Source organism: Salvelinus fontinalis, chromosome 8 (assembly GCF_029448725.1).
Source record: "Salvelinus fontinalis isolate EN_2023a chromosome 8, ASM2944872v1, whole genome shotgun sequence".
In the NCBI taxonomy this organism is placed as follows: domain Eukaryota; kingdom Metazoa; phylum Chordata; class Actinopteri; order Salmoniformes; family Salmonidae; genus Salvelinus; species Salvelinus fontinalis.
The window spans coordinates 14,716,470-14,742,039 of NC_074672.1; the positions used below are offsets into that span (position 1 = coordinate 14,716,470).

Here is a 25,570-nt window from a genome sequence, read left to right on the forward strand (position 1 = left end):
CCTGTGTTACCTGAACACAGACGTTTTCTTGCGGTTCACCTTCGAAGGCCAGGCATACCAGTTTGTAGTATTACCCTAGCCTCTCCCTGGCTCCTCCGGTCTTCACAAGATGCATGAATGCAGCCCTGAGCTTCCTCCACCTACAGGGGATTAAGATCCTTTCTTACCTTGACGACTGGCTCATCTGCGCCCCCTCTCACGAACGTGTGGCCGAGAGCACAGCACTGACCCACATCAATACACTGGGTCTTACTGTGATCAACGAAAAGTGCAACTTCACACCAAACCAAAAGGTCACCTTTAACTCCTCAGTGCTTGGACAGCATTCTTCTTCTCCTGCAACAATTCCAGTTGAAAGCATTGGTGAAAGTATGAACATTCCAACAACTGATGGGCATGCTCGCAACAGCCTCCGGGGTGACACAGTAAGGCCTGCTGTCTGTAAGACCACTTCAAGTGTGGTTCAACAAAATCCGCTTGGACCCCAAGCAGGACAGAAACACCAAAATCCGAGTGACAAGGGCGTGCTACTCTACTCTGTGGCCGTGGAAAAAGAGAACCTACCTGACTACAGGTATCCCTCTCAGATCAATTCCATCAAGGCGGGAAGTAGTAACGACCGATGTTTCACTAACAGGCTGGGGAGCAGTGTGGCAACACAGGACTGTACGTGGAGAGGGGTTCCCCCGCTGGAGGAAAGAGCATACCAACATGCTAGAACATCGGATAGTTTACCTAGCTTTGAAACACTTTCTGCCTGTTCTCAAACACAAACATGTCTTGATGCGATCAGAGATAGGTCTGTACGGTCCCTACAGGTGGCCCAACAACTCCTGACATGGGCCCTACCACAACTGGCCAACCTACGAGACATTCATCTGCCAGGCAAGGTGAACGAGGTGGCGTATTTCTTGTTGGGACAGAAACCGCCCCCGGGGGAATGGAGATTTCACCCACAAGTAGTGAAGATGATATGGCAGCAGTTAAGAACAGCAGATATGTACCTGTTCGCCTCAGAGCAAACATCCCACTGCTCACTCTGGTTCTCCATGGCAGAGACAAACAGCCCCCTGGGCATGGATGCCTTAGCGCACACATGGCCAGAGGGCCTGCTGTATGCTTTCCCTCCGACTACCCATGATCTTAGAAACCCTGCACAGGCCCTGGTTTCCAACCCTCCTCAGTCTTCTGGAGGGAGAGCCCTGGCAGCTGCCACCTAGACAATACTTGCTCTCAAAGTTGGACCACAGGATATGGCATCCCAGCCCAGACCAACTACATCTATGGTTGTAGCCTCTGAAGAGCCCAACCCTCTACTGATCGGCTGCAATCCCACTGTCATCGAGACTTTACAGAACGCCAGAGCACTATCAACCAGGATGATGTATGCTGGTCCCTGGAACCTGTTTACCAAATGGAGCTCTACCAGGGCGGAGGACCCGGTGTCTTGCTCCGTACCTGTCATACTGAGCTCCCTCCAGTCACTATTGGCCACAGGTAGCTCTAATTCTACCTTGAAGGTGAATGTCTCAGTCATACCGGCAAACCATTTACGCATCAATGGTAAAGCGACGGGTCCACGGCCTCATCGGCAAATTCTTACAAGGTGTTTCCCTGGGCTTCAGTGGGAAATCAAAAGGCCTTGTATTGTCCAAGCAGAGGCTTTCACATTGGATTGTTGATGTCCCCTGCACGTTCTCAAGATTTTACAAGGTCAACGTCGCATCCTGCCAAACAATGGTGTCTACCATTCTCCCAGTGGCATCGGCGCATTAATCAGAGATTAGTGGTTCTATTCCTCGAGACCTTGTTGGTATGAGTCCTCCATACTTTCAACTGTACTGATGGTCTGAAAGGTATGAAATAGAACGGAAAGTTATGAATGTAACTATGCTTCAGCGAATACCTGGTAGACCATCAGTACTTTCCTGTTGCGCTGAGTCTTATTGATGTATGGTTTTATATGAAAAGCAGAGGCACATCCTCCCAATCTGTCACATCACCGGCATGACTTTGTTGTTATTATTGCTCAACCTTGTGCACTTTAGCCAACAGCCTGCAGATACAGTGTGGGTATAGCCTACATGTAACGGCAGTCCTCCTCCTCTTCATCTGAAGAGGAGGAGTATTGAGGGAACCAAGGCGCAGCGTAGTGAAATGACATATTTTATTTACGAAAACACGAACTTGACTAAACTAACAAAAACAACAAACGGTGTAGACAGACCTAGACGACATACTTACATAAAACAAGAAGAATGCACGAATAGGAAACATTGGCTACACAAACCGAACAAACCGTAAACAGTCCCGCGTGGTGTACAGCCACAGACACGGAAGACATTCACCCACCACGAACACTGTGACAACGCCTACCTAAATATGACTCTTAATTAGAGGAACGCCAAACATCTGCCTCTAATTAAGAGCCATACCAGGCAACCCAATAAACCAACACAGAAACAGAAAACATAGAATGCCCACCCAAACTCACGTCCTGACCAACTAACACATATAACAAACTAACAGAAAATAGGTCAGGAACGTGACACTACATGATGAGATTATTATTGGCAAAAGAGCAAGATCATTTTTATTTGTCAAATGGCAGCCAAGCATTGATCATCATATTACCAGAATAAGAGTTTAAGACCCTCAATATTTATTGGAAAGGAGCATCAAGCGCATCACCGTGTACTTTCACCACACTGTGAAGTTCATTATAATTTATTACTGAGTCGTAGTGGGAGGATCACACAGCATATCATCACGTAACCACAAGTTTACTTCGATATGATGGTTAGGCTATATCAATATATGTGCATCGGGGCATTTCCACTGCTATTTCTTGCATAATTTATTTTACTGTCACAAAAAGATCCCTCCACGTTGAACTAAATAATGATCTATCGGCATTTATAAAATTGTACCAACACTTCCAGTTTCTATCACAGCTGTCATGATTTTTTAAATATGGTATGGTACTCGCATAAAAACTGTGGATGGAAACATGGTTAGTATCTCAAACTGCCTTTCTATGCCGTGTTCTTCTGACTCTCAATCTCATCAGAGTGCTGCCAGCCAATGGTCATATTTTTAAGAATCATATTATATATACTTTTACCAGTTGAATATAGACACATCTAATTATTTTTGGAATAAAAGAAACTGAAATATTTTATTAAAATATGCAAATGAGGAAATACTTCATTAAATATGTGCATATTTGCGTATTGCGTAAATCAATTTTTCTGGACAATGTATGAAGCCAGTCACAATATTTTGGTTTCGGACTTATCCAGAGCAGATTGTGGATAAATACTTTTATCATCTTTCTATTTGTAAAATAGTAAAGACATGCTTGTAAAATTTTTGGCAAATTCTTCCAAAGAAAATGTTATCTAGAAAAAAGAATTGACAACATATCAACAATTCCATCTGGGCAAGTCTGGAGAATATTTCTAAGGATAACCATGCACAATTTGGTGAATGCAGATGTGTCTGAAGCTGAGAAAATGTTTCAGGAAATGGCAGTTAGACAAGTACACTGAATTTAAACTACTGAACTAGACCCAATCACCATCTCTTCAAAATAAGTTACTAAATATATTCCAGTTTGTAACATTCTCTCTGAAATGGGCTTTTAAATTATGTGTAATTTAATGTCATGAGCTTTGAAATGATTGAACATTGATGACGGTAGTATGATGAACTAAAGAAAATATATACATTTTCATCAAGTTTTTAAAAATTGTATGTTTACTTTTTGAAAAAACTAATATTGATGGACCAAAATACCATAAAATCGCAAAATTGGTAGGTAGGTAGATGCAAAAATGTAATTTCAGCCTGTGGCGTCTGGCCTTAAATATAATTAGTTTCAGAAATATGGACACATCAGTCTTGTGTAATTTGATTAACTGCCAGTCAGGCAACAAACCATTGGATCAACAAAAAAACAGTCAGATTTAAGAGACTTTCTTTATTTTCACCCTTCAAGAGGCATACATCTTCCAAAAATATTCATGACAAAATAACTTTCCTTTCAGATATATTAGCATTTTGCCTCTACAGCGTTTATATACAATATCTGCATTGAAATTCATAGTGGTATGAATATAAAGAGATTTTTCATTACATTTCATCAAAAATTAAGACTATACCAGCATAGTCAAAATCAAAAATCACCTTCCATATAGTTCCAGGATAAAAACAAAATGTATTTTAAAAATAAAACTGACATTATAACACATTTTAAAGAACTGGATGGTATACACAGTAAACAACCCTATCCATTTAGCCTATAGGCTGTAGTGTAGAGGCATTGTTGCTTAATTCAAGTTTGTTTATGTGTAAGAAATATAAAATGGACCAAAGGCATGCATTACACACACAGCGGAATACAAAAAAACTAAACATTTTGCAATGTAAATAATATGCTTATATTCCTTCTATAGTGAGTCAGGTACATTGAACAAAATAATAAAGCTGATCTGAGCACACAAATAAGAAAACGTATAATGCTTAAAGACTCTTAACATCTATCTAGAACACAGGATGAGAAACTGTTAAGTGCTTGGATTTATCTAAAGTTAACGTTTAACAACAACACTTAAAAACGATGTCATACGGCAAATAAGAGAGGACAAGTCCAGCAAATCCTCATAAAGCGAGTACAGGCTACATTACAAAAAGTTATCAAAACAAAGGATTGATTTGATAACAGAATATGCATCTCACACATTTGTAACATACAGCATTCTCCAACAACATACACTTCTCAATTGCTGAAAAGCATCAGCATCTTCTGTCAAAGAAGTAATACATGAACATCATCTAAGAATCGACAGATGTTTGTAGCACAGTGACAATAATTCTTGATAGCATCTCCCTATGTTTTCAGAGGCAACATTTCTAGGCATCTTCCATATACTGTAGTGCATGTTGACAAAAGTGGTTTTACCATTAAGATGATCAGAGTAATTTAGTGTGAGGTGGTATTGGGATTATCAGTAGAGATAATAGCTGTTGTGGGGCAATTTGGAAGAGGGCAATAGTGGTTCTCATTTGTGAAGAACATTTATGAGTTGAGGATCGGAGAGGATTAGTGAAGTCAGGTTCTGAATATGAGGGGGCTTGATTCACTATGCAAATCTGTAATGATGTAAGGAAAGTGACTGTTGCACTCTTCAAGTATGACTTCCCAAACATCTCATCCCTCCGTGGGCTACCTGAAAGAGTGTCTGAAATGCACACTCCTCCGCTTCAGTTTCTCTGGGTTGTGTGAGGCCATGTGAGAAAACTCTCGGAAGATATCCAGGTAAGTAGTGTCTCCTGAAAAAGGATAGCAATGTAACAGAACATTATCATCAAAAATTGCATTACATGTAAATCGATCTGGTAAATAACAGTAGGCCTACCATACAATAATGTTGAATTTGTGTAAAAAAAAAAACATGAAATCGATTGTTCAAAACCTGAAATGATTTTCAAAAACGACAGAGCCTCTAATCTAGATAAATCAACAGAGGAACAAAACCAGTCTAGGCACCAAGATGCTCGGCTTCACTCTATTTCTAAATTCTCAAGCTTTAGTTTTCTGGTGACCATGGTTACAGTCTGTCGAACTCCTTTCGACCTCCTGAGAAATTCTCAGCTTGACTAATTAAAAATAACATTCCAGTCTCTTCCTGTGTGTGTCTATGATCAATGGCTCATACGAGAGAAGACATCCTTCCGAGTTATGACATCGCCAGTATTGAAATCTGACATGATAGATGTTTTCGCGATCTAAAAGTCATATTCCTATTAACTTCCAGTGTAATGAGAGCGGCTTTGTCATGGTGCTACGTCATATCAGCCAGATCTCTGCCTACTTGAACGCCAATAACTCAGATACACATGAAATGACCCCGGGAATCAATAGAACATCCCTCAGAGATGCACAAAAACAATATAACATTCAAAATGGGGGACCCTTTTCTCTAAGCAGCACACCACCTACAAGTGAGAAATTGAAAACAAAGTGCTGAAACAAGTAGGGTTTTGTAAATCATTAATGTTATAGGGGCAAACTGGATTCATCATATAACTCATTTGAATCCATACTCGAGTTAAATGTCAGAGGACAACGTTTCTTAATCTCTGAAAATGTGTTGACAAAAAAAACGTGTTGACTAATAGGTACAGTGCCAGTTCAGGTTAATGCGGTTAGTTGTAGTGACAGAGGGAAAGTGTTATAACGGTGATATATAAAAGAACAGAATAAATGAAGCAAGAAGCAGTGGGAGAAGTCAGGCTTTGAATCACATCTTTCATTTATTTTCAGTATTTTCTCATGTTAGAAGATATTAGGAAAAGGAAATGAACAGAAACGGTAGCAGTAGTGTAACTTGCACAAAGATATTCAGAGACACGTGTTCTCTCACAATATACAAAGAAAATGTACACATTTAAGTCAGAAACACAAAAATGAAAATACAGAAGATAGAAGCAAGAAGTTTTAAGTGTTAATAGTTTTTAGCATATTTACAGCATAACAGTCACCTAGTCAACCTATGGTTTAATCAATCCACTGACTCATACACTGTACAACATGTAAACCTTTAGTGGCTTGATGCAAATCATCGGCATTGTTTAGTCATAACATTGTTTCCCAGATATTTCATTAGAGTCACTACTCTTGGTCTCGTCTTCTTTTTTACTCATTATTTTCTCCTCAAATGACTTGAACTTTGTGTGGTCTTTGGCTTGAAGTAAACTCAAGCAACACAAACGCAATGCCAAACATAAGTTGTTACTAGCCTTAAGCGAGGACAACTAATTACATTTCCTGTTTAAGATTATTTCAAAATGGCAGTAAGCAACTGCACAGTATCAAATTAAACCTGGGCACTGTGGTCACCCTCTCACTATGTACACACGGCATGTATAGTGTGTACACAGGCAGTGATTACAGAGAAGGGGGTATTCTGTTGGTATTCAGAGGAGCTAGAGGGAAAGCTGGCATATTTACATGGACCAAGCTTTCTCTCCTGTTCTCATAGGCCTGTAGAAGTCAATGGGAAACTATGCCTGTATATTATGGGGTATTCTATCCAATATATCTGTTTTAGTTTGATTATAGACCACAGATCTAACTGATCTGTAATGTATTTTTATGTACAGTTCTCATGATTTGGCAGCACATCACGCAGTTATTTTCTTTTAACAATATATAAAATATTACCATACACAGATTAATGAAGTAAACAAAACCAACATGGCTTTGAAAGACCTGGGCACCGGCAACCCATGCACTATTTAACCAAGAAACCCAGAACTAATCTAATACTGTATAGCCATGATACATCAGAATACCATAAGAAGTCAATATGTTCGACAAACATATACAAATACTGTACCCAATACATTTTAGTTTTCATATTATATAAAAAAACTTCCATCTCATCGCAGTTTAAGGTAAATCCCGGTCATTTTCTATTATAAGATTGTGAGTTGTGGTTGTCTTTTCCAAGAAGAGAGGTGAAGAAATGACAGTAAAGGTTAACTGTGCTCAGGAAAATAAAAATCTAACAAAATATATCCAGTTAAAAAAATACCATCTGCATCGTATTGATAAAATTAATACAAAAAAATACAGAGTATCTGTATTTAAATTATCATTGCACTATTGCTCTGGGCAGTTCATCATAAATTAAGGTGAAAACCTACACTACTAAATGAAAATACCGAAAAGTAACTAAATTAAATTCAAATCATTGTTGGTAGGAAAAGTGCATAATGTTGCTTTAAAATCTATGAAATGATAAATAATCCACATCATCTACACTCAATCACAGTTTTCCTTAGCTTCATTGTTATCCTGTCTAATCACCATAATGAGATTCATAAGTACCTGCCTCTTTTCACACAACGTGCGTGTACTAAAGAACCACCTCATGCCACAACACAACACAGCTGGAGCAGAACTGACAAGATATAAAGACAACAACTTACAGGCCTTGAAATGGTCTGTTTTTATACCCTTGACAAGACTACCGTATGCTGCTTTGTTATTGTTACATGAGCAGGTAGAGTAGCTTGATGAAAGTATTGTGCAGCATATTGGTCTGATCTGGTCTTTGGTTCGGAGCACACTACCCTACCTTGAAAACCACAAGCAAACACCTGTCCCCTCTCCAAATGAATAAAGAGCAGCTGAATTAATTCACTTGACATGGTTATTAGGTAGGGTACATTATGATTTAAATTAACTTAGAAAGTCGATTATAAAGTTGGTCCCTAACCATTTGTTGACAAATGATCTAACTCTGAACTAATGTTGCCAGTCCAAGTCAACAGTACAGTTTGACATCATGATAAGAGTTAACGATACTGACATCCTATACCGTTGATAAGGAATAGTAGTTGGCATATTCTGGTCTGGTCTCGTTTGAACAATGTTAGTCTACAGCACTGGGTTAAACAGGTCTTTAAGAGAAGAACCATAAATCTGGGAGGGACAGCAGCGTGTAGGGAATCTGGTAGAGAAATGTGTGTATTGGACTACGTTCCTTCCTGCACAAGATTCCCGACAGGCCTGTCCTGCCACAGTCCTGGTATGCTATTGGCTTCCCCTCCAACCATGACCAGAAGGGAAAGCCTGAACTAGTGTGACTGACTTCTAGCACTCAGCTATGTTGAGACAGATAAACTCTTGTATGCATTTCTTATACTGCTGTTCAGTGGGGCTGCTGGTGGGGTATTGACCTGGCTGGCCGAACGGTCCCTCAGACTCCCGCATCTCCTCGTTCATCCTGGCCAGACGCAACCTTGGGGGAAAAAGGGAGGTGGGAGAGAGAAGGAAAGAGGGAGGGATGGAACATAACATGTTAGATGAATCCACTCATACTTGCCAGAAGTGAGGAGCTACAGTAGTCTAGCAAGCTAACCCCCGGTCATAACATGTATTTCAAAGGATCGTGTGAGGCTGAGTAAGTTGAGGGACAAGGGTGTTGTGTCCCACTGAAACTCACAAGGTGACGATGTCTGCGTTGGCTGCCTGCACAGCGATACTCAGAGGGTCCTGGCCATCCTCGTCCCCGTCGTTCTGCGTGGCTCCTCTCTTCAGGAACAGACACACCTGCCTGTAGAGGGCAGCATGGAGACAGATCAGACGGGAACATGTACTGAACGCTCCCACATCGAATCAGCGTAAAAAGAACTGGACCCAGCAGCTTTGTCCCTTATGCCATCTAGTCCGAGGAACAATATGAATGTAAAAAAGAACTGAACAATAATCTGCTTTGCAAGCTGCATCATTGTCCATGAAAACTATTCTTTAAACATTTTCACTAGTGACTCAAAAAGAACATTTGACAATAGTAAGCAAAGAAACAGGGAACGTGTTATGCCTTGGCACTACTCACCCTGTGTGTCCCAGATATGTGGCGTGGTGTAGTGGCCCCCTCCCCTTTGCGTCTCTTTGGTTGACGTCAGCTGCATTCTGGAGCAGGAACTCACAGGCTATCAAAGAGCCCTGGAATGGAACACACACACACGTTGTGAGGCTCTCTCCATGTGGCCAAATAAAGCGCATATAAAATGTGACAGAATATTGTGGTCAGTAAAAAGCACAAGCTGACGCACACCCAAAAATGTTCGTAGAGGTGCTGACTAACGGAAGGTAAACTGTATAAAAATAATTACATAAAGTCGCACACTCTAAATATGCTCCCAATACGTTGTGCATATTTAGAATGTTGTGATCATGCATAGACATGCTGTATGGATAGATGCACACATTCATGTATGTTGCAGTGCTGTCAGTTGAGGCTACTGAAGAAGAATATTTCAGCAAGATGCCTCCAGCACTATTCATCGTGAATGACAAGGACTGCCTTTGCCAGTGTACTAAGAACAAGCCTGCCTGTTATTACAATGGCTCACCCCAATCACAGCCTGTATGAGTGGGCTCTTGCCATCATCCTCGTCGTTGACGGAGTTGACGTCAGCCCCGTGGGCCAGCGCCTCGGCCATGACGGGCAGGTTGCGTGCCTGGGAGGCCTTGTAGAGCAGCGCCCCAGGGTGGAGCTCACGCCTATCCTCTGGGTCAGACTGGGTCTCAGGCTCCGGCTCCATCTCAGCCTCTCCGCTAGAGTCCTCTGACACCTCACGCTCTGCAGAGAGACAGAAGCAGCAGAGTTACAAAACCAGAACAACAACCGTGACAACTAGGATTCAATACAACTTTATTTATCCCCTCAAGGGCAATTAAGGATAATTGAGATCAATTGTCAGGTTTTCTGAAAATGGCATTTCAAAACGATGGCTGAACATGTATGTTGCACATTTTATTACCATTCCATCAGTTACCCGTATGCGTTTCTCTTACCCTCCTCTGTGACACTGTCCACCACTGAGCCGAACACCAGGATGTCGGTGCTGCCGTCTGTACTGCCGCCCAGGCCACTGTCACTGCTCAGACCTGCAGGGCCAATAGGAGCCAAGCCATGGGCACGTTAGTGTTGCTTCTAGTTATTTCACTTCACTCACCACAATGGATTCAAGTATCTCTGTAGTTTAGGGTGTCGTGTTTCTATATTAGATGGGTAGGTAACTTACTACGAGGCCCAGATCCTGTGTCGAAGTAAGAGAAGAGATTGTCCAGCTCATCTGGACAAAACAGTGACTCCCGTCGGAACTTCCTCTCTAGAGCTGATGCCGCTGTTAAGCACAAGGAGGAAATGTGTAAATGTTAAATGTCTTATGTACTGGGTTGTCATTGTCAACTGATGGTTTAACACCATTGGGAATATGAATACAAAGGTAAATAAGGGGTCCTTTCTCTAGTGGCAGGAGAGCAATTAGAGTACCCGAGGAGAGGGTGGCAGGGGAGGCGCTACCCAGCTCCTGGCGATATTTCCGTCGGGTCTTGGGCACTGTGGTGGCACTGTTGTGTCTCCGGCACTTCTTCACACTCCACCGGCGCGCTGACTTTCGCCCGCCGTTCACCAGCACCTCGGTGGCCCCCAACTTCTTCAGGAACTTCTTCTCCACGTACTTAGATTTGATCCACGCCTCCTTCTCTTGCCTGCAGAAGATGGCATGGAATATTGATTGATGACAATGACCCTAGCATCTAACCATCAAATATACACAGTTGCTCAGAGGACATTCCCAGTCTCCACCAATAATCTGGGGGGAAATAATTGATCATCTAAATATTCAAAGGGGGATTTTTTTAAATATTTTAAAATCAGGTAGAGGCATTTGAATAGGGTGTGGCAGTTCTTACCTGGAACTTGAGGGCCCTGGTTTCTTCAGGCCCTGCTCCTCACATGCTCCCTCATAGATGTGGTTGATGACACTGTTTCCCAGCTCGCACATTAACTTGAGTAACTCAGGTTCCCATGAGTCCAACGTTAGAGAGCGCACCTTGGAGCAGTGAACCCCCAAACTCCTGCAACAGAGACCGAGACACAACAAGACTTAAAGTGATGGCATTTGAATCCTGCATGTCTTCAAGTTCCGTGGCTAGAATTATTATTGGGCAAGAAGCATTTGAAGTTAGTGTTGCTAACAATATGACGCACATATTTTTTTCCTTGCTTTGCTTATAACAACATTAAGAAGGCAGACGTAATAGCCTCCCCTAATAAGCAACACAGGAAGCTCTATGACAGTTGAAAAGCTGCAGTAGAGGTTTCAAATCACACGGGCGTTATCCCCTTGGAAACAGAGTAGCTGCCCTCAATGTCATGCAAATCTCCACTCCACCAACAAAACCTTTTGGTATCTAGGCAACTGCTGCGCGGCATGCCAAAATAAAAACTGTGTGAGATAGTGTCTCTGTATCCCTCCGCCACACTAATGGGAAACCTCATGTGATCTCATCTCAACACTGTGAGAAGACAGGCTCTAAGAGAAACAGATCATGAATATTCAGCAGATGGTCCAGAGGAGGTGGTGATTACATAAGCAATGATAATTGCTGCATCTCTGCAGTAAACCGTAAATGGAGGAGAACTTTCCCCATCTAGCCTAATGCTTGACAAATACCCTAGCGGGGTACAGCTCCGATGAATGCAGTTCTAGAGTCAACAGAGCTACAGTATTAAGAACAGACAGGTATTAGACAGGAATCTTCGGCTTGCTTTGGCCTGGTTAGTCAACAATTGGGTACTTTCACCATTAAAGGGATGCCATTATATTCAGAGTGTCTCAGTGCTGTGGTGCTTATCGTCTAACTCCCACCCTGTCTACTCACTCAATGAGCTCTCCCAATCAAACACAGCATGATCCCATAAGTAGAGTTAAGCAGCCCAGCCGCATAGTAAACCCAGCGGGGGGTGTGGCAGAACGTTCCCTATACTAGCAGATGACAAGGTAAGTCTAAGGCACCCTTTTGGTCATTGGGACTCGTTCATATTCTCAGAGCCAAGAGACCAGCACAAAGTAAGAAACATGGTCTGAAACAGTCACAAGTGACCCCTTAAAAATCACCCCTCGCTACAATCTGCTGCTACTACATTACATCCATTGATCTACAACCAAAAGTAGCTTAGGTCTAGAGTAGACCATACAACAGTATGCGTGGCCAGTGTAGTATGCCTTTATGTAGTCGCTCTCGGCAGGCCAAGCTAGCTATGCTAAACTTATACTAGCTAATATATAGCTATACTTTTTCGAGCTAATATATTTTGAATATAACTCTACTAAGACTATAGCTTTAATTATGCTCTATATAAACTGATGTGACCCAGATGTCTCCAGTCCATCCAGACACAGGTCCTGTGGATGCCAGAGCAGGATGCCCTGGCCAAAATACAAACTGACATTACCTGTGGATGCCGGAGCACTCGATGCAAAGCAGGATGCCCAGGTTGATGGAAGCCCAGCGCGGGTCAGCCTGGCCACAGTCACAGCAATACTCATTGCCCGGGAGACACTGGATGCGGTGCAGAATACTCTCCCCCCTCACGCTACGCTCCCGAGGCTCACTGGCCGAGTCGATACTGCTGACAGACGGCGAGGCGGTCCTGTCCAGGCGCTAGTGGTGAGAAGAGACACGCGCACATGGTAAACAGCATAACCAGAGGCATGCATTATTCTCTGAGGCATGAGACTCTTGATTTTAGATATCTCACAAATGACTATCACTTCATGCAAGCATATAAGCTTATAAATGACGTGTCGTGATGAAAAAGTGAAGAGAATATCATTGTTTGTTTGACAGTTATGTTTAAGATAGATGGACCAACTGACCTCGACATAATGGTAGTCTGGGCTCTCCCTGTATGCTGAGGCAATGCTGGCCTGCACTGCTTGAATCCAGGCTAGCCGAAGCTTCTCTGACTCCGCCTGGAGCATACAGCTTCTGTAGAATGGAAAGACAGCCCCATATTACAACACGCAGTCTCTCAACAGTACAAAACTATAGCCCATTGGCCCTCTTAGAAGAAGGAGAAAGATTTAGAAGAAATCTTATTGGACATTTTCTTAAAATTTCACCTCAAGGGATTTAAATAAATTGAATGCATGTGTAAGACAAATCCCTTGGAACAATGGTGAATTGAGTTACAGTTCATTCCTTAATATAAGGGCACTAAGAAGAACATACTTGCTGGGGGAGACAACCTCGAAGCAGAACCTCCTCTCGATGTCCTCACAGGGCTTGACAGAGCAAAGCCTGAGGTCCTCCACCACCACCGTCAGGGAATCCTATTGGTCAGTAACAGTGAAAAAGGCCCGGTCAGTCAATCAGTTCAATTATTCATCACACCAACATGATGTCCAATGTGTCCTGGAGTAAGTAAGACATGTCGTTTGGATTCCCAAGTTGAGCACCTTTTCCCTTTTAAACCAATGTGCACATGGGTACACTGAAGCTCCCATTCTATATTCCACTATGGATTAATGTGAGGGTCTATGTAAGGCCATAGGATGGGGTTAACAAACACAGCCATCCATCGTAGTCTTTGGACAGGACTCTGAGGAGTATGTTGTAACGGTCCATCGCCCTAATGCAGTCAGTGTTAAATGAGGGAGGGTTGCATTTCGCCAATGTAGATCACTGTGACTTTCAGAGCAGCTCTATACACCATTAAAGTTGCACTTAACCCCCCCCCCCCTCCCCAGGGACCTATAGAGATGATAGCTGGTGGTTATGTGGACTAGCCTTCAGCTTCTTCTGATAGACCAGCTGACTGTTCTGGATTGAAAACCACCGCCTGAAAAACAAGAAATGAATAACAGATGGATGTTAAATGGATTTGTTTCTACAGGCAGTATATATTATAGATCTCCACTATTTCCTACGATGTGAACTCACTGGAAATGGGGGTCTCTCTCTAACCAAGGTAACTCAATGCTAGCAAGTATGGCCATTGGTTTCCTAGCGAGTAGACTATTTCTTTAGTTCCCTATGGTATGTCTTGATATCCTATACAATATCCACAAAACATACCATTGCCACGGTAGAGATCAAATCAACAGGACTACTGTAATACTGCATATATAGATTTGAAGCCAGAGTGTGGCTGGTTTAGTGATGGCTACTTGTCAGTCATCTAGTTACCTGTTCCAGGTCTTGAAAGCATTGCTGGCCCTCTTGAACAGGTACCCCTCCATCACCACGCCATTGGGAGCGTCCACATTGAACAACTCCACCTTTGAGTCGTCATACGAGAAGTCCTGTCAGAGTTGAGAGAGACAAAAGGGGACCCCAAGTTAACCCTGTTGCCACTCGACATAGGAAAAAATGAGGGTATTTCACTGGTCAGTGAGGTAACACATTTGAGAGGGACAGTGACTGAAGCAGTGGTTCTCAAACTCGTCCTCGGGGACCCTAGCCATTCCATGTATTTGATTATTCCAGAGCTGGTACACCTGATTCAATTCGTCAACTATTCAACAATCCTTTTATAAAAGGGGAATCAGGTGAGATAGTTCAGGGCTACAACAACATTGTGAAAAGTCTGGGGGTCCAAAGGAGAGGTTTGAGAACCACTAAAGTGGAGTCTCTTCTGCGCTTTGTTGAACTATGACATCACATAAGATCAGCATGTGATATAAGCCCTCCATGAAAGATGCATAGATTGTGCAGTCATGTTAAGACAATTCACGTGTGTGCGCATGTGATGGGAAAAGTGTGCCGTGCATCCTCACAGAGCGATTCACTGTGCCCTTTAGGAACTCCCATCTGAGATGTTCACTGTGACGCAAATGGTTGTGTAAGCATCTTCTGGCTGAAGAGAATTACTACCCCCCCTACCCTTTTCACAGATTCTTCATTCACACCAACTACACAGTGAAAGGCAGCTACTTGAGGTTCAGTGTCCTAGTGCAGTCCGTCGGTTCAAGTCTCAGCTGAATCATGAATCATTGTGCCAAGTCAGACAGTAATTTGGTTTCATTTAGATAGTAGTAGCTATGATGTGCATCATTCTTGAAAAAAAGGCATCTCACACAACACAGACCAACATGTACAAAACAGTTACCATGCCGTCAACAGAAATACAGAAACATTTGTGCCTGTGTTTTGTCTGGCCCATTTACCACATTACATCACAGTGGTAAAGCTTCCTCTGCCAAGACACAATTGTCTCAATAGTGAATAGAGTCTTGATGAAAGAGTTCTCAGAGGCGGTCCTTTGTGAGACGAACGTTAAGAAAGAATCTAAGTATTAGATTAGAATCATTTGATGTCCTGAAACTTTGCCTGTGACACTCACCCATGGACAGGTGAATAGGTACAGAACATTAATCTAGCTTCAGTTTGGGTTATTTTTCATGACAAATACACAAACAACCTATTGAACACAATCTTCCCATCGTGGTCAAGTTCCATCTGAATAATGAGTTCTCTAATGAAATGCAATAAAACGGTGAAGGTTTGACGACTCTGTCCAATCTGTCATTTCTTTATTTTAGGATGATTCAGAATAGCTCCATAGCTGACCTAGATAAACGAACGCCAGTGACGGTGCACACAGTCAGATCCCATCAGACACTGTGATCAGTTGAGTTTCATAACGGGGTATTAGCAGCACTGAGCAGGGCAGCACGCCATTAACTACTAGTCACTCCATGTTTGAATAATACAACTACTTCTTAAAAATCGCTCATTTTGACATGCACAAATATGCGTTGTACAATTTGTTGTTACAGTCTGAGCTGCAAAGTGTTGCTGTTTACTATAAACTAGGTTATTTCTAATATGCTGTTTAATACTCCCAAGTCATGACACAAATGAAAAACATTCATATTTTTATGACACACAAAAATATCCGTATTCAAATGATGAGTCTCCTCTCTTCACAAAAGGTCAACTCTCCATAAAGCAACATCATGCAAATGCAATCAAAACAATACAAAGTAGAAGTGAAATAAATGATTAATAGACCACAAAATAAAGCTCAACCCACCAGAGTGTGGTCCAACCTTCCAAATATCTTCATTTTCAAACGTTTTAAATTATCCAGCATTGGACATGTAAATAGGCAAACAGAAATATAACAGGAAATGTAGGAACTCTAATCAAATGCTCAGTGAATAGGCATCTCTGTTGAGCTGCAAACGAAACGTCCGTTAAGTCCTCTGATCGCTGAACACTGAACAATTCTGGGACTGTTAGTACCGCATCGTGAATAACTACCCTATACAGACATGTGCGCTCCACAATAGCACCTGCCTGCTGCCGTCGCTGTGTGGGTCTTTGGATTAGATCTTATTATCATACAGCTGCCAGTTTATTCGCGGAACCCCGAACTTCCAAACCAGAGTTGCCTTCAGTCGCTCAAGACCCAAAGACGTGCAGTTTGTTAAAGTGACACCAGAATCCACGCTGCGCTGTTTGGACACTTTTACGACTCCTCAACACTCGGACCCCGTGAGTGTTCTGCAGCGCGCAATAAATGGAGCCCGGCCCACGTCCCCATGATTCCATCTGGCAACCAGCCCAGTTAATCAAGCAATCACCACTGAGAAGCTATGAGACTTTGCCATCGACCCGAACAAAGAGTAAACTAACTAAATGCAAGCCACTACAGAAAACATGTCAGTAGAAGCACATTTACCACATAGTGTAGTCTACACAAATATGCACTTATCAATTAGTCCAGTACCCTCCAAGAATGTTTATCCTTACTATAAACATAATGCCCTTAGAGTAACCCAACACATGTTATGAAAAAGGGAAGCAAATATTTCCTGTATGCAGGCTAACCCGAACAATAAAGGCCATTCATTATTCATGATCTGGCATCATGCAGAGGGGAAATGACTGGCAGTAAATAATTCAACAAGAATAGAAACAGAGCATCTTGTTAGCAATGTAGTCAGGTGGGCCACCGTGTTAAAAAACCAAGAGACACCAAATGGTTCACAATAAAGGCTACTTTAACTTCATTTTATTTATTTATTTACTGTTAGAGCTTTGTTGTGTCCCCTAACTTAGCACCCTAAACTTAGGTTATATGAGCTGAACCTTGCCTGGCTGCTAGCAGCAGCGGAGCTGTGCCAGATGAGGGGAATTGGAAGCTGTGGAATGTGATAGGACATCCAAGGGGCAACGGCAGCCTGTGAGATAGTCAGACATAGAGTTGTGTATCATGGCTCTGGTCAGACATATTACACCAATTAGTAGGCGCAGAGAACTCAAAACGAATCTAACTATTTACTGGTGCAATCCCATTTGTGCTTTATTTGATAAGTCAATTATTGAAAGGAGACTAGAATGGATGTTGCATGGATGTTGCAATCCATGATGGTGAAAACCGTTAATTCCAGCAGCCATGTTCCCCAGAGGACAGAGGTCAGAGGCTACTGAGTACAGAGCTGTGGAGGGCTTATGACGATGTTTTGCTCTCCATTCTAAGAAGTTATAGGACAAACTAAGGACATATTTATGTAACTTTGAGAAGGAACCCCTCAACACTCCAATATCAAAGACCTGGGTCTCCATCGGTCAGAGCAAAGCAACGTGGGTGTCTGACTCTCCACAGGCTTTCCTCCCGACCGACAACAAGGCCCACTATTGATGTACTCTGCCATTACCACTCCCTTGGATATTGGATAGAGAGAGACTCTGCTTGGCTGAAATGTGAGTGTGTAAGATATTAAGATCTCATTCTCATCATGAGCATCCTAGGGTCTGTTGGTTAAGTATGTGCTAAGTTCCCTTGGAAAACCCCTCTCTGATATTGTTCCAAATATGACTAAAGGGGAGAGAATTTCAGGACGATCAAGGAGTGGCAGTTAGCGGCTGAATGGGTAATAAAATGTGCCCTTAAGCCTCCTGAGTGTGTTCTTGCCCTAAGCCATTTGAGACAGTTTACACAGAAATAAGTTGCCACTTTTATCAACGGTTATTTATTCATGTCCAAGTACTCATTCACCTCAGCAGTATATATGCCATTTAACGGTCCAGTCTCAACAGCAATCACAGCAGTGTGTGTGGCCTACATCATGCAGCTGATAAAAAATACACATAGATACTACAAGATGGAGATTTTGATCAGGATCAGCCGAAGCTCATGTCAAATGAGGCAAGAACACACTAAAGTCGACTACACTAAACTAAACAGACTGGGGAGGAATGTCCTGATATCTCATCCACCTGGTAAAGGGAAAGGGGGATTCCTAGTCAGTTGTACAACTGAACGTATTCAACTGAATGTGTCTTCCGCATTTAACCCAGCCGCTCTGAGACACATATGCCCCCTCACTCTTTGCCACATGGGCCCTGGCCAGGACAGGACAGTTGATGGCACTGATTAGCCAGTCTGTCTGCAGTGACATACTACACCACTATTGTCTGCAGCCAGCAAGGATCCTCTTGTCCCCTCATACCCGAGGTGTCATCTACCACTGACTAACCTGGCACCTTGCCTTACCAGCCCTAGCCTCAGCCCCACCCACAACACAACAGCCTGTCTGACCTAATCCGGAGCCCCACCTGGTTTATTTAGCTCTCCCTTCGCTGTTGCCACGAGAAACAGTTACCATGGAACCGAACCCATCTTGAGTGTGTGGACACTGTACAACACTGGTGAAAAAGAACTCCCACATTCTCATTCCCCCAACCAAGACCTTCAAAGACAAATGAGCCGATTAAGTATTTGAAATCACAATCCTGCAATATACTCCTAATGCTTGTAAAAGCCTAAAATATAAACGAGATTGTGTATAGAAACCTCAGGACTCCTGAAATCTGAAAATTAAAGCACTGAAAAGGTTTTTTTATAATCAAAATGTATATATTTTTATCAGCCTAATTCTTAGGGCTGCAATCCCGTTAACGGGATCGATATGACAACAGCCAGTGAAAGTGCAGAAATCTCATAATTAAAATTCCTCAAGCATACAAGTATTTCACACCATTTTAAAGATACACTTCTTGTTAATCCCACCACAGTGTCCGATTTCAAAAAGGCTTTACAGCGAAAGCACCACAAACGATTAGGTTAGGTCACCGCAAAATCACAGAAAAACACAGCCATTTTTCCAGCCAAAGACAGGAGTCACAAAAAGCAGAAATAGAGATAAAATTAATCACTAACCTTTGATGATCTTCATCAGATGACACTCATAGGACTTCATGTTACACAATACATATATGTTTTGTTCGATAAAGTTCATATTTATATCCAAAAACCTCAGTTTACATTGGCGCCATGTTCAGAAATGCCTCCAAAATATCCGGAGAAATTGCAGAGAGCCACATCAAATAACAGAAATACTCATCATAAACTTTGATGAAAGATACATGTTTTTCATAGAATTAAAGATAAACTTGTTCTTAATGCAACCGCTGTGTCAGATTTCAAAAAAGCTTTACGGCAAAAGCACAATATTCAATAATCTGAGAACAGCATTCAGCCACAAAAGGAAGCCATACAGTTACCCGCCAAATTGTGGAGTCAACAAAAGTCATAAATAGCATTATAAATCTTCACTTACCTTCACTGATCTTCGTCGGAATGCACTCCCAGGACTCCCACTTCCACAAGAAATGTTCGTTTTGTTCGGTAATGTCCATCATTTATGTCCAAATAGCTATTTTTGTTAGAGTGTTTGGTAAACAAATCCAAAGTCAGGAAGCGCGTTCACTAAAAGCAGACGAAATGTCAAAAAGTTCCGTAACAGTCAGTAGAAACATGTCAATGATATATTGAATCAATCTTTAGGATGTTTTTAACATAAATCTTCAATAATGTTCCAACCGGAGAATTCCATTGTCTTCAGAAGTGCGATGGAACAGAGCTCGCTCTCACATGAACGCGCATGGTCAGCTCATGGCAGACTCATTCTCCTCTCTTTCGGCCCCACTTCAAAGTAGAAGCATCAGACAAGGTTCTAAAGACTGTTGACACCAAGGGGAATCCGTAGGAAGTGCAAACTGACCCAAAGCCCACTGTGTATTCGATAGGCGAATACACAGTAAACCTACAAACCTCAGATTTCCCACTTCCTGGTTGGATTTTTTTCTCAGGTTTTTGCCTGCCATATGAGTTCTGTTATACTCACAGACATCCGTCAAACTGTTTTAGAAACTTCAGAGTGTTTTATATCAAATACTACTAATAATATGCATATATTAGCAACTGGGACTGAGGAGCAGGCAGTTTACTCTGGGCACCTCTGGGCACCTTTTCATCCAAGCTACTCAATACTGCACCTGCAGCCATAAGAAGTTTTAACAAGCTGTGTGCTAGAGGAACAGTAGCCCAGAATGTTGTGATGGTACTGTATTAGTGTTGATCTGGAGAGATCAAACTTGGCCGAGGACAGAATTCCTCTATTAAACCCACAGTTAGAAATGAATAAGACCTCTCAGGAGGTTGACATTTACAGGCTTTCTCTGCTCTGTTTACCATAGAGCTCCGGTCACACTTGGTGGCAGCACTTTATTCTCATATCTCTGCTGGTAATGTCAGGGGTGCCCCATTGTCCCATGTACCTTTACACAAGGGTTATTTCTCATGTCCAGATGTGATGAGAAGAACCATCAAATCCCTATGATATTTAACCAGCTCAGAGCGGAGTATGACTTTAGGGAGTGGAGGGGGAAGGGAACACAAAATTGTGCCCGTTGTAATAAGGCCACTACTGATTTATCAAATGCCGTAGCTGAGCTAGAAGGTGATGCTTGAAGTGGTGTGATAACAAACACATTTCCCAATAGTATGAAATTAAGAACAAATATCCATCAAAAAGTCCATTAATAAGATTCAACCTTTCTTTGCCTCGGAATCTACAAAACACCCAGAGAATCATTCAGCAGAACACTTCTGAACAGAAGAGAAGAAATGAGAACAGAGCCATCCACTTCAGAACAAACGACTGTATATGCTATACTATCCTATGCTATGCCTATAGCAGTCAGCGCTGAGGATCTGATTGCGTCATATAAATGATTCACAGAGTACTGTTGTATGCCTCTGCAGCCCCACACACTAGTGCTTAAGATAACTTCAAAGGGGTTGGCTAATGTTCTCCAGAGGCACTTCTGAGCTGTGCTGTACGTCTGCATCAGTCTCTCACAAGAAGCAGACAAGCATGCTTATTGCATGTGAAGTATAAAATGTACTCACCTGCATGAGAGTCTGGTAGAGCAGATCGCAGCATGGTTAGAGAGAGAGGGGGAGAGAGAGATAAAGAGAGAGAGAGAGTGTGAGAAAGAGAGATAGAGAGAGAGAGAGAGAAATAAAGAGGGCAGCATTATAACATGCAAGAGGACATAGCAGACCAATTGTGGGGTGATAATACAATAATTTCAACTGCTTCATTGCACCTCAGATTATAATTCTATTTATTGGCCTTCCAGCATCTCATAATCTGACTCTAGAAGACCGTGTCCCTGATCTTTGAGCTCCTCTTTAAAATGACCAGCCCTATAAAAACATAGCCTACATTTTATTTGTGACCAGATGCTGACATTATGCTCACTGGCTAACATGCTCACAAATTACCACTTTCCAATGGAGTGTGTTAGTTTGACGCTTGCATGAAAAAAACACTGGTTTTCAGGCATAAACAGATAAAAAACTGCTAGGCCTTTATCCAATCTGTCACCTCCTGTTTCTCTGTCTGTGTCCAGACTACAGGCAGTGGCCTGGTGATAAATAGGGTGTCCAGGGCTGCCTGTCTAGCTGCCTGCATGACTGTCTGCATGGCTGTCTCCCTGGCTGTCTGCAGGCGGATGGACAGATGGCCACTGATCCTTCCTGAGGTAAGTAAGTATTGTTCCTGGGGCTCAGTACCCTGAGACTGGAGACTGCAGTGTCTCATTCATATGGAGATCGTGAGGACCTCAGGAAGTCCCACTCAACAAGCCAGGGATTATTCATTCACAACCAGAACAGGACTAGCCTGGTCCCAGATCTGTTTGTGATTACCTTGCCAACTCACGGTAATTGTCGTAGAAGTTGGGAGGATAGCACCAATTTTGTTACTTCTAATTTCAACTCGCCCCAAATGTATCTGTCTGTTTTCTGCCAGTTTCACAGCAAACTGACAGCCCACAGACGGATACATTTGTGTCAGTAAATATAGCATGGCACAGTGGACCTGCATGTGAGACCTAAATTATCCATTAAAGCACTAAAATAACATCAGAGGCACTATGGCTACGTTTACGCCCTAACTGTGTGTTTATGTTTATGTGGGTTCTCTCCGTTCTGTACTCCTAGGCTGCGTTTACACACGCAGCCCCATTTCGGATATTTTTCTCCACTAATGGGTGTTTTGACCAATCACATCAAATCTTTTCACATCCGATCTTTTTCGGAGCTGAACGGATTGGTCAAAAGACCAATTCGTGGGGAAAAAAATACCCGAATTTGGCCGCCTGTGTAAACGTGTACGGAACGGAGAGAACCCACATTTCAAATGTCAGCAAAAAAACAACAACACACAGTTCAGGCCACAAATCTCAATGATTAGCTAGCCTGGCATACAGCAAAATTGCTGAACATTCTTATTTACAGTGGACAACACTGGGATTAGCCTCTTAAAAACACTTAATTCCACTTGGTTTAACGGTTAAACCAACGACTGGCCTTTCTGAGGCAGACTAATCAAACGCTGACCAGTCTCCTCCCTAATCCCCCAGTCATAACAGTAGCCAGGTGGTGAACTCCGGATTGGAGGGAGCTCTGATGTGTTTCCTAAACCACAGCCAAACTCCCAGCCTAGTCCCAACACAGACATGGCCAACTCACAGAAGACTATCCTAGCCCTGGTCCCCTGCAACTCTTCCATCATTAACAAGCACAGGAGGCTGCTGAGTGGAGAATGGCGCATAACGGAAGGCCATCAAACACCTGCAAACCATGTGTTTGATGTATTTGATCAAATCAAATCACATTTTATTGGTCACATACAGGCGTTTGGTAGATGTTTTTGCGGGTGTAGCGAATTGCTTGTGTTTCTAGCTCCAACAGTGCAGTAATATCTAGCAAGTAATATCTAACAATTTCACAACACTACACACAATATACACAAATCTAAGTAAAGGAATGAAATTAAGAATATATAAATATATGGACGAGCAACGTCAGAGCGGCATAGACCAAGATACAGTAGAATAGAATACAGCATATGCATTCTATATTCATTTACACAAGCCCGCTCTCCCCAATTTAAGGTGCCACCAACTTCCTGTGTCATCAAGCCATACATGCGCGGTGCATGGCAACGATAGAGAAGTCATGGCTATGGCACATACAATATGGGAACAGGCTAGCAAACTCAAGATTCCCCAGACCCGGGCAACTTCCAGAGGAGAAGCAGAAAGAGTGAAATAGCTGCTTGCTTTACCCTCTGCTGTATGGTGGCGTGCTTGTGTTCCATATCCCTCTTCTCCATGGCCGAGTCAATCACCAACTGATCCAACTGGAAACAAGATTTACAAAACACACATGACGTTGATCATATAGCTGAGATTTGTGGGTAGAAGAGAGGTTAAGCCAAGGAATGTCCACAGAAGCGCCTCATTTTAAACATAGGTTATTCCAACGTGAAAGAATAGCCGTCAGACAGAGTGGAGCTCAGAAACGGACTGCAACACTTTGAACTAGCAGTGTCCAAACACGGGGACGTGCGAGAGGTCAATGTTTTGTCATGAAGCGTCTGATCAAGTTTGTCTCACTCTTCTGCATACTGGACATGTGAGAGGACACCATGCTGCTGAGGTCTTTGGCAAACACTACTACAGTATATCTGCTACATCTACCACCCAACACATTCAGGGATTTTCAACAGATAATGTCCCTGGTTTCACACAGTCAAATCAGAAGGCTAATGCACTGTTATGTTAACAGACAGCACAACAGCGGACAGAGCATCGGTGACGCAACTCTGCCTGGGTCGATATTTTCAATCGGAACCAATCCAATACCAATCAGGAACCAGGGTTTAGGGCCTGACGGAACAGCAAAGCGGTAGGCTGGCCGTGGCTCTGGATGAGGGCGGTGAGGGTGATAGTGATGCTCACCTCAGCAGCCAGCTTCTTCATGTAGGGGTCAATCTCATCCAGCAGGTTGTAGCCCTGCTGAAAGAGGGAGTACTGGGCATGCATGAAGGACAGCATCTGCAGGGGAAACAGAGACAGACAGAGGAATACAAGCAATCTATTATTGGTATGTTTTTAACAACAGCAAAACACTTTACATAGCTGTACTCCATGTTGTTGGGACTGATCGTTAAGGGCACTTACAGCATCTAGGATCTCAAACTTCTTCTTGGCTTGAAGGACGTTAATCTGCAGGATGGGAGAGAAGTGGGTAACAGTGAGTAGTAATATGGTATGTTACAACACCACCAGAATCAGCCTGATCTGATATTACTGTACTGTGTATTGAAACATCTCCCTCTAGTGGACAATAGTTACATTTCACTAATGTCAGAACAGTGACCAACCGTTTACGACACCCGAGAGCTGTGCTGCATGTGTCCTGCAGTCCTGCCTGTCTCTCAGCTTTCATTTATGTTATGAACAAAATAACATCAACATGATACTGTAATGACCTTTATATGAACCAATTATGGTCATCATGTTGGCATTTAAGAAGAAAAAACATTCATTCAGCTCATTGGCTATCTTAATGAATGATGCAAACCTAAATTAGATCTTGCGCTACATTTGAGAGGTCACTGCAATACATCTCCAGACACAACCGTGACCTTCTCTGCCTTCAGCTAATTAAAACCAAACAGGGTCACAAACACACACACACACTGCAAAATTAGAGCAGAGAGGACGTTAGTGCCGGGAGACATACTATAGACAGAGGGAGCCACAGAGATCACACCACATCAGTTCTCTTTTCCTAAAGATAGACATTGTAGCTGTCTAGAGACTGAGTGGAGAGGAGACAACATGTGTGCATGCAGAGCTAAAACCATGCTGAACCACAATATGTGACTACAATTTCATAACTGAGTACAATGCCATACCTACTGTGCCACCATCTTTAAAGGCCTGCCATTGAATTCACTAATCCAATTGGTATTTTATTCTATTCTAGACCTACAGAATTCAAAGGCATCTAATCTGTCTAAATTCCTGTTGTCATATATCCCT

General features: G+C 42.5%; 1 protein-coding gene across 1 annotated transcript in view; it reads right to left on the reverse strand.

The window, feature by feature from the left end:
• Nucleotides 1–6,293: 6,293 nt before the first annotated feature.
• LOC129860661 (arf-GAP with coiled-coil, ANK repeat and PH domain-containing protein 3-like) overlaps nt 6,294–25,570 on the reverse strand; it is a 68,410-nt gene continuing 49,133 nt past the window's right edge. Inside the window, exons 7-23 of the mRNA XM_055931288.1 lie at nt 24,704–24,748; nt 24,482–24,577; nt 23,806–23,880; nt 21,579–21,590; nt 14,561–14,676; nt 14,162–14,213; nt 13,604–13,704; nt 13,249–13,360; nt 12,825–13,033; nt 11,279–11,443; nt 10,857–11,074; nt 10,606–10,707; nt 10,376–10,468; nt 9,931–10,160; nt 9,411–9,520; nt 9,018–9,128; nt 6,294–8,813 (exon numbers count right to left, since the gene is read on the reverse strand). Coding sequence (XP_055787263.1) covers nt 8,666–8,813; nt 9,018–9,128; nt 9,411–9,520; nt 9,931–10,160; nt 10,376–10,468; nt 10,606–10,707; nt 10,857–11,074; nt 11,279–11,443; nt 12,825–13,033; nt 13,249–13,360; nt 13,604–13,704; nt 14,162–14,213; nt 14,561–14,676; nt 21,579–21,590; nt 23,806–23,880; nt 24,482–24,577; nt 24,704–24,748 — 1,995 coding nt within the window. The 3' untranslated portion in view covers nt 6,294–8,665. The remainder of the gene's footprint in view (nt 8,814–9,017; nt 9,129–9,410; nt 9,521–9,930; nt 10,161–10,375; nt 10,469–10,605; nt 10,708–10,856; nt 11,075–11,278; nt 11,444–12,824; nt 13,034–13,248; nt 13,361–13,603; nt 13,705–14,161; nt 14,214–14,560; nt 14,677–21,578; nt 21,591–23,805; nt 23,881–24,481; nt 24,578–24,703; nt 24,749–25,570) is intronic.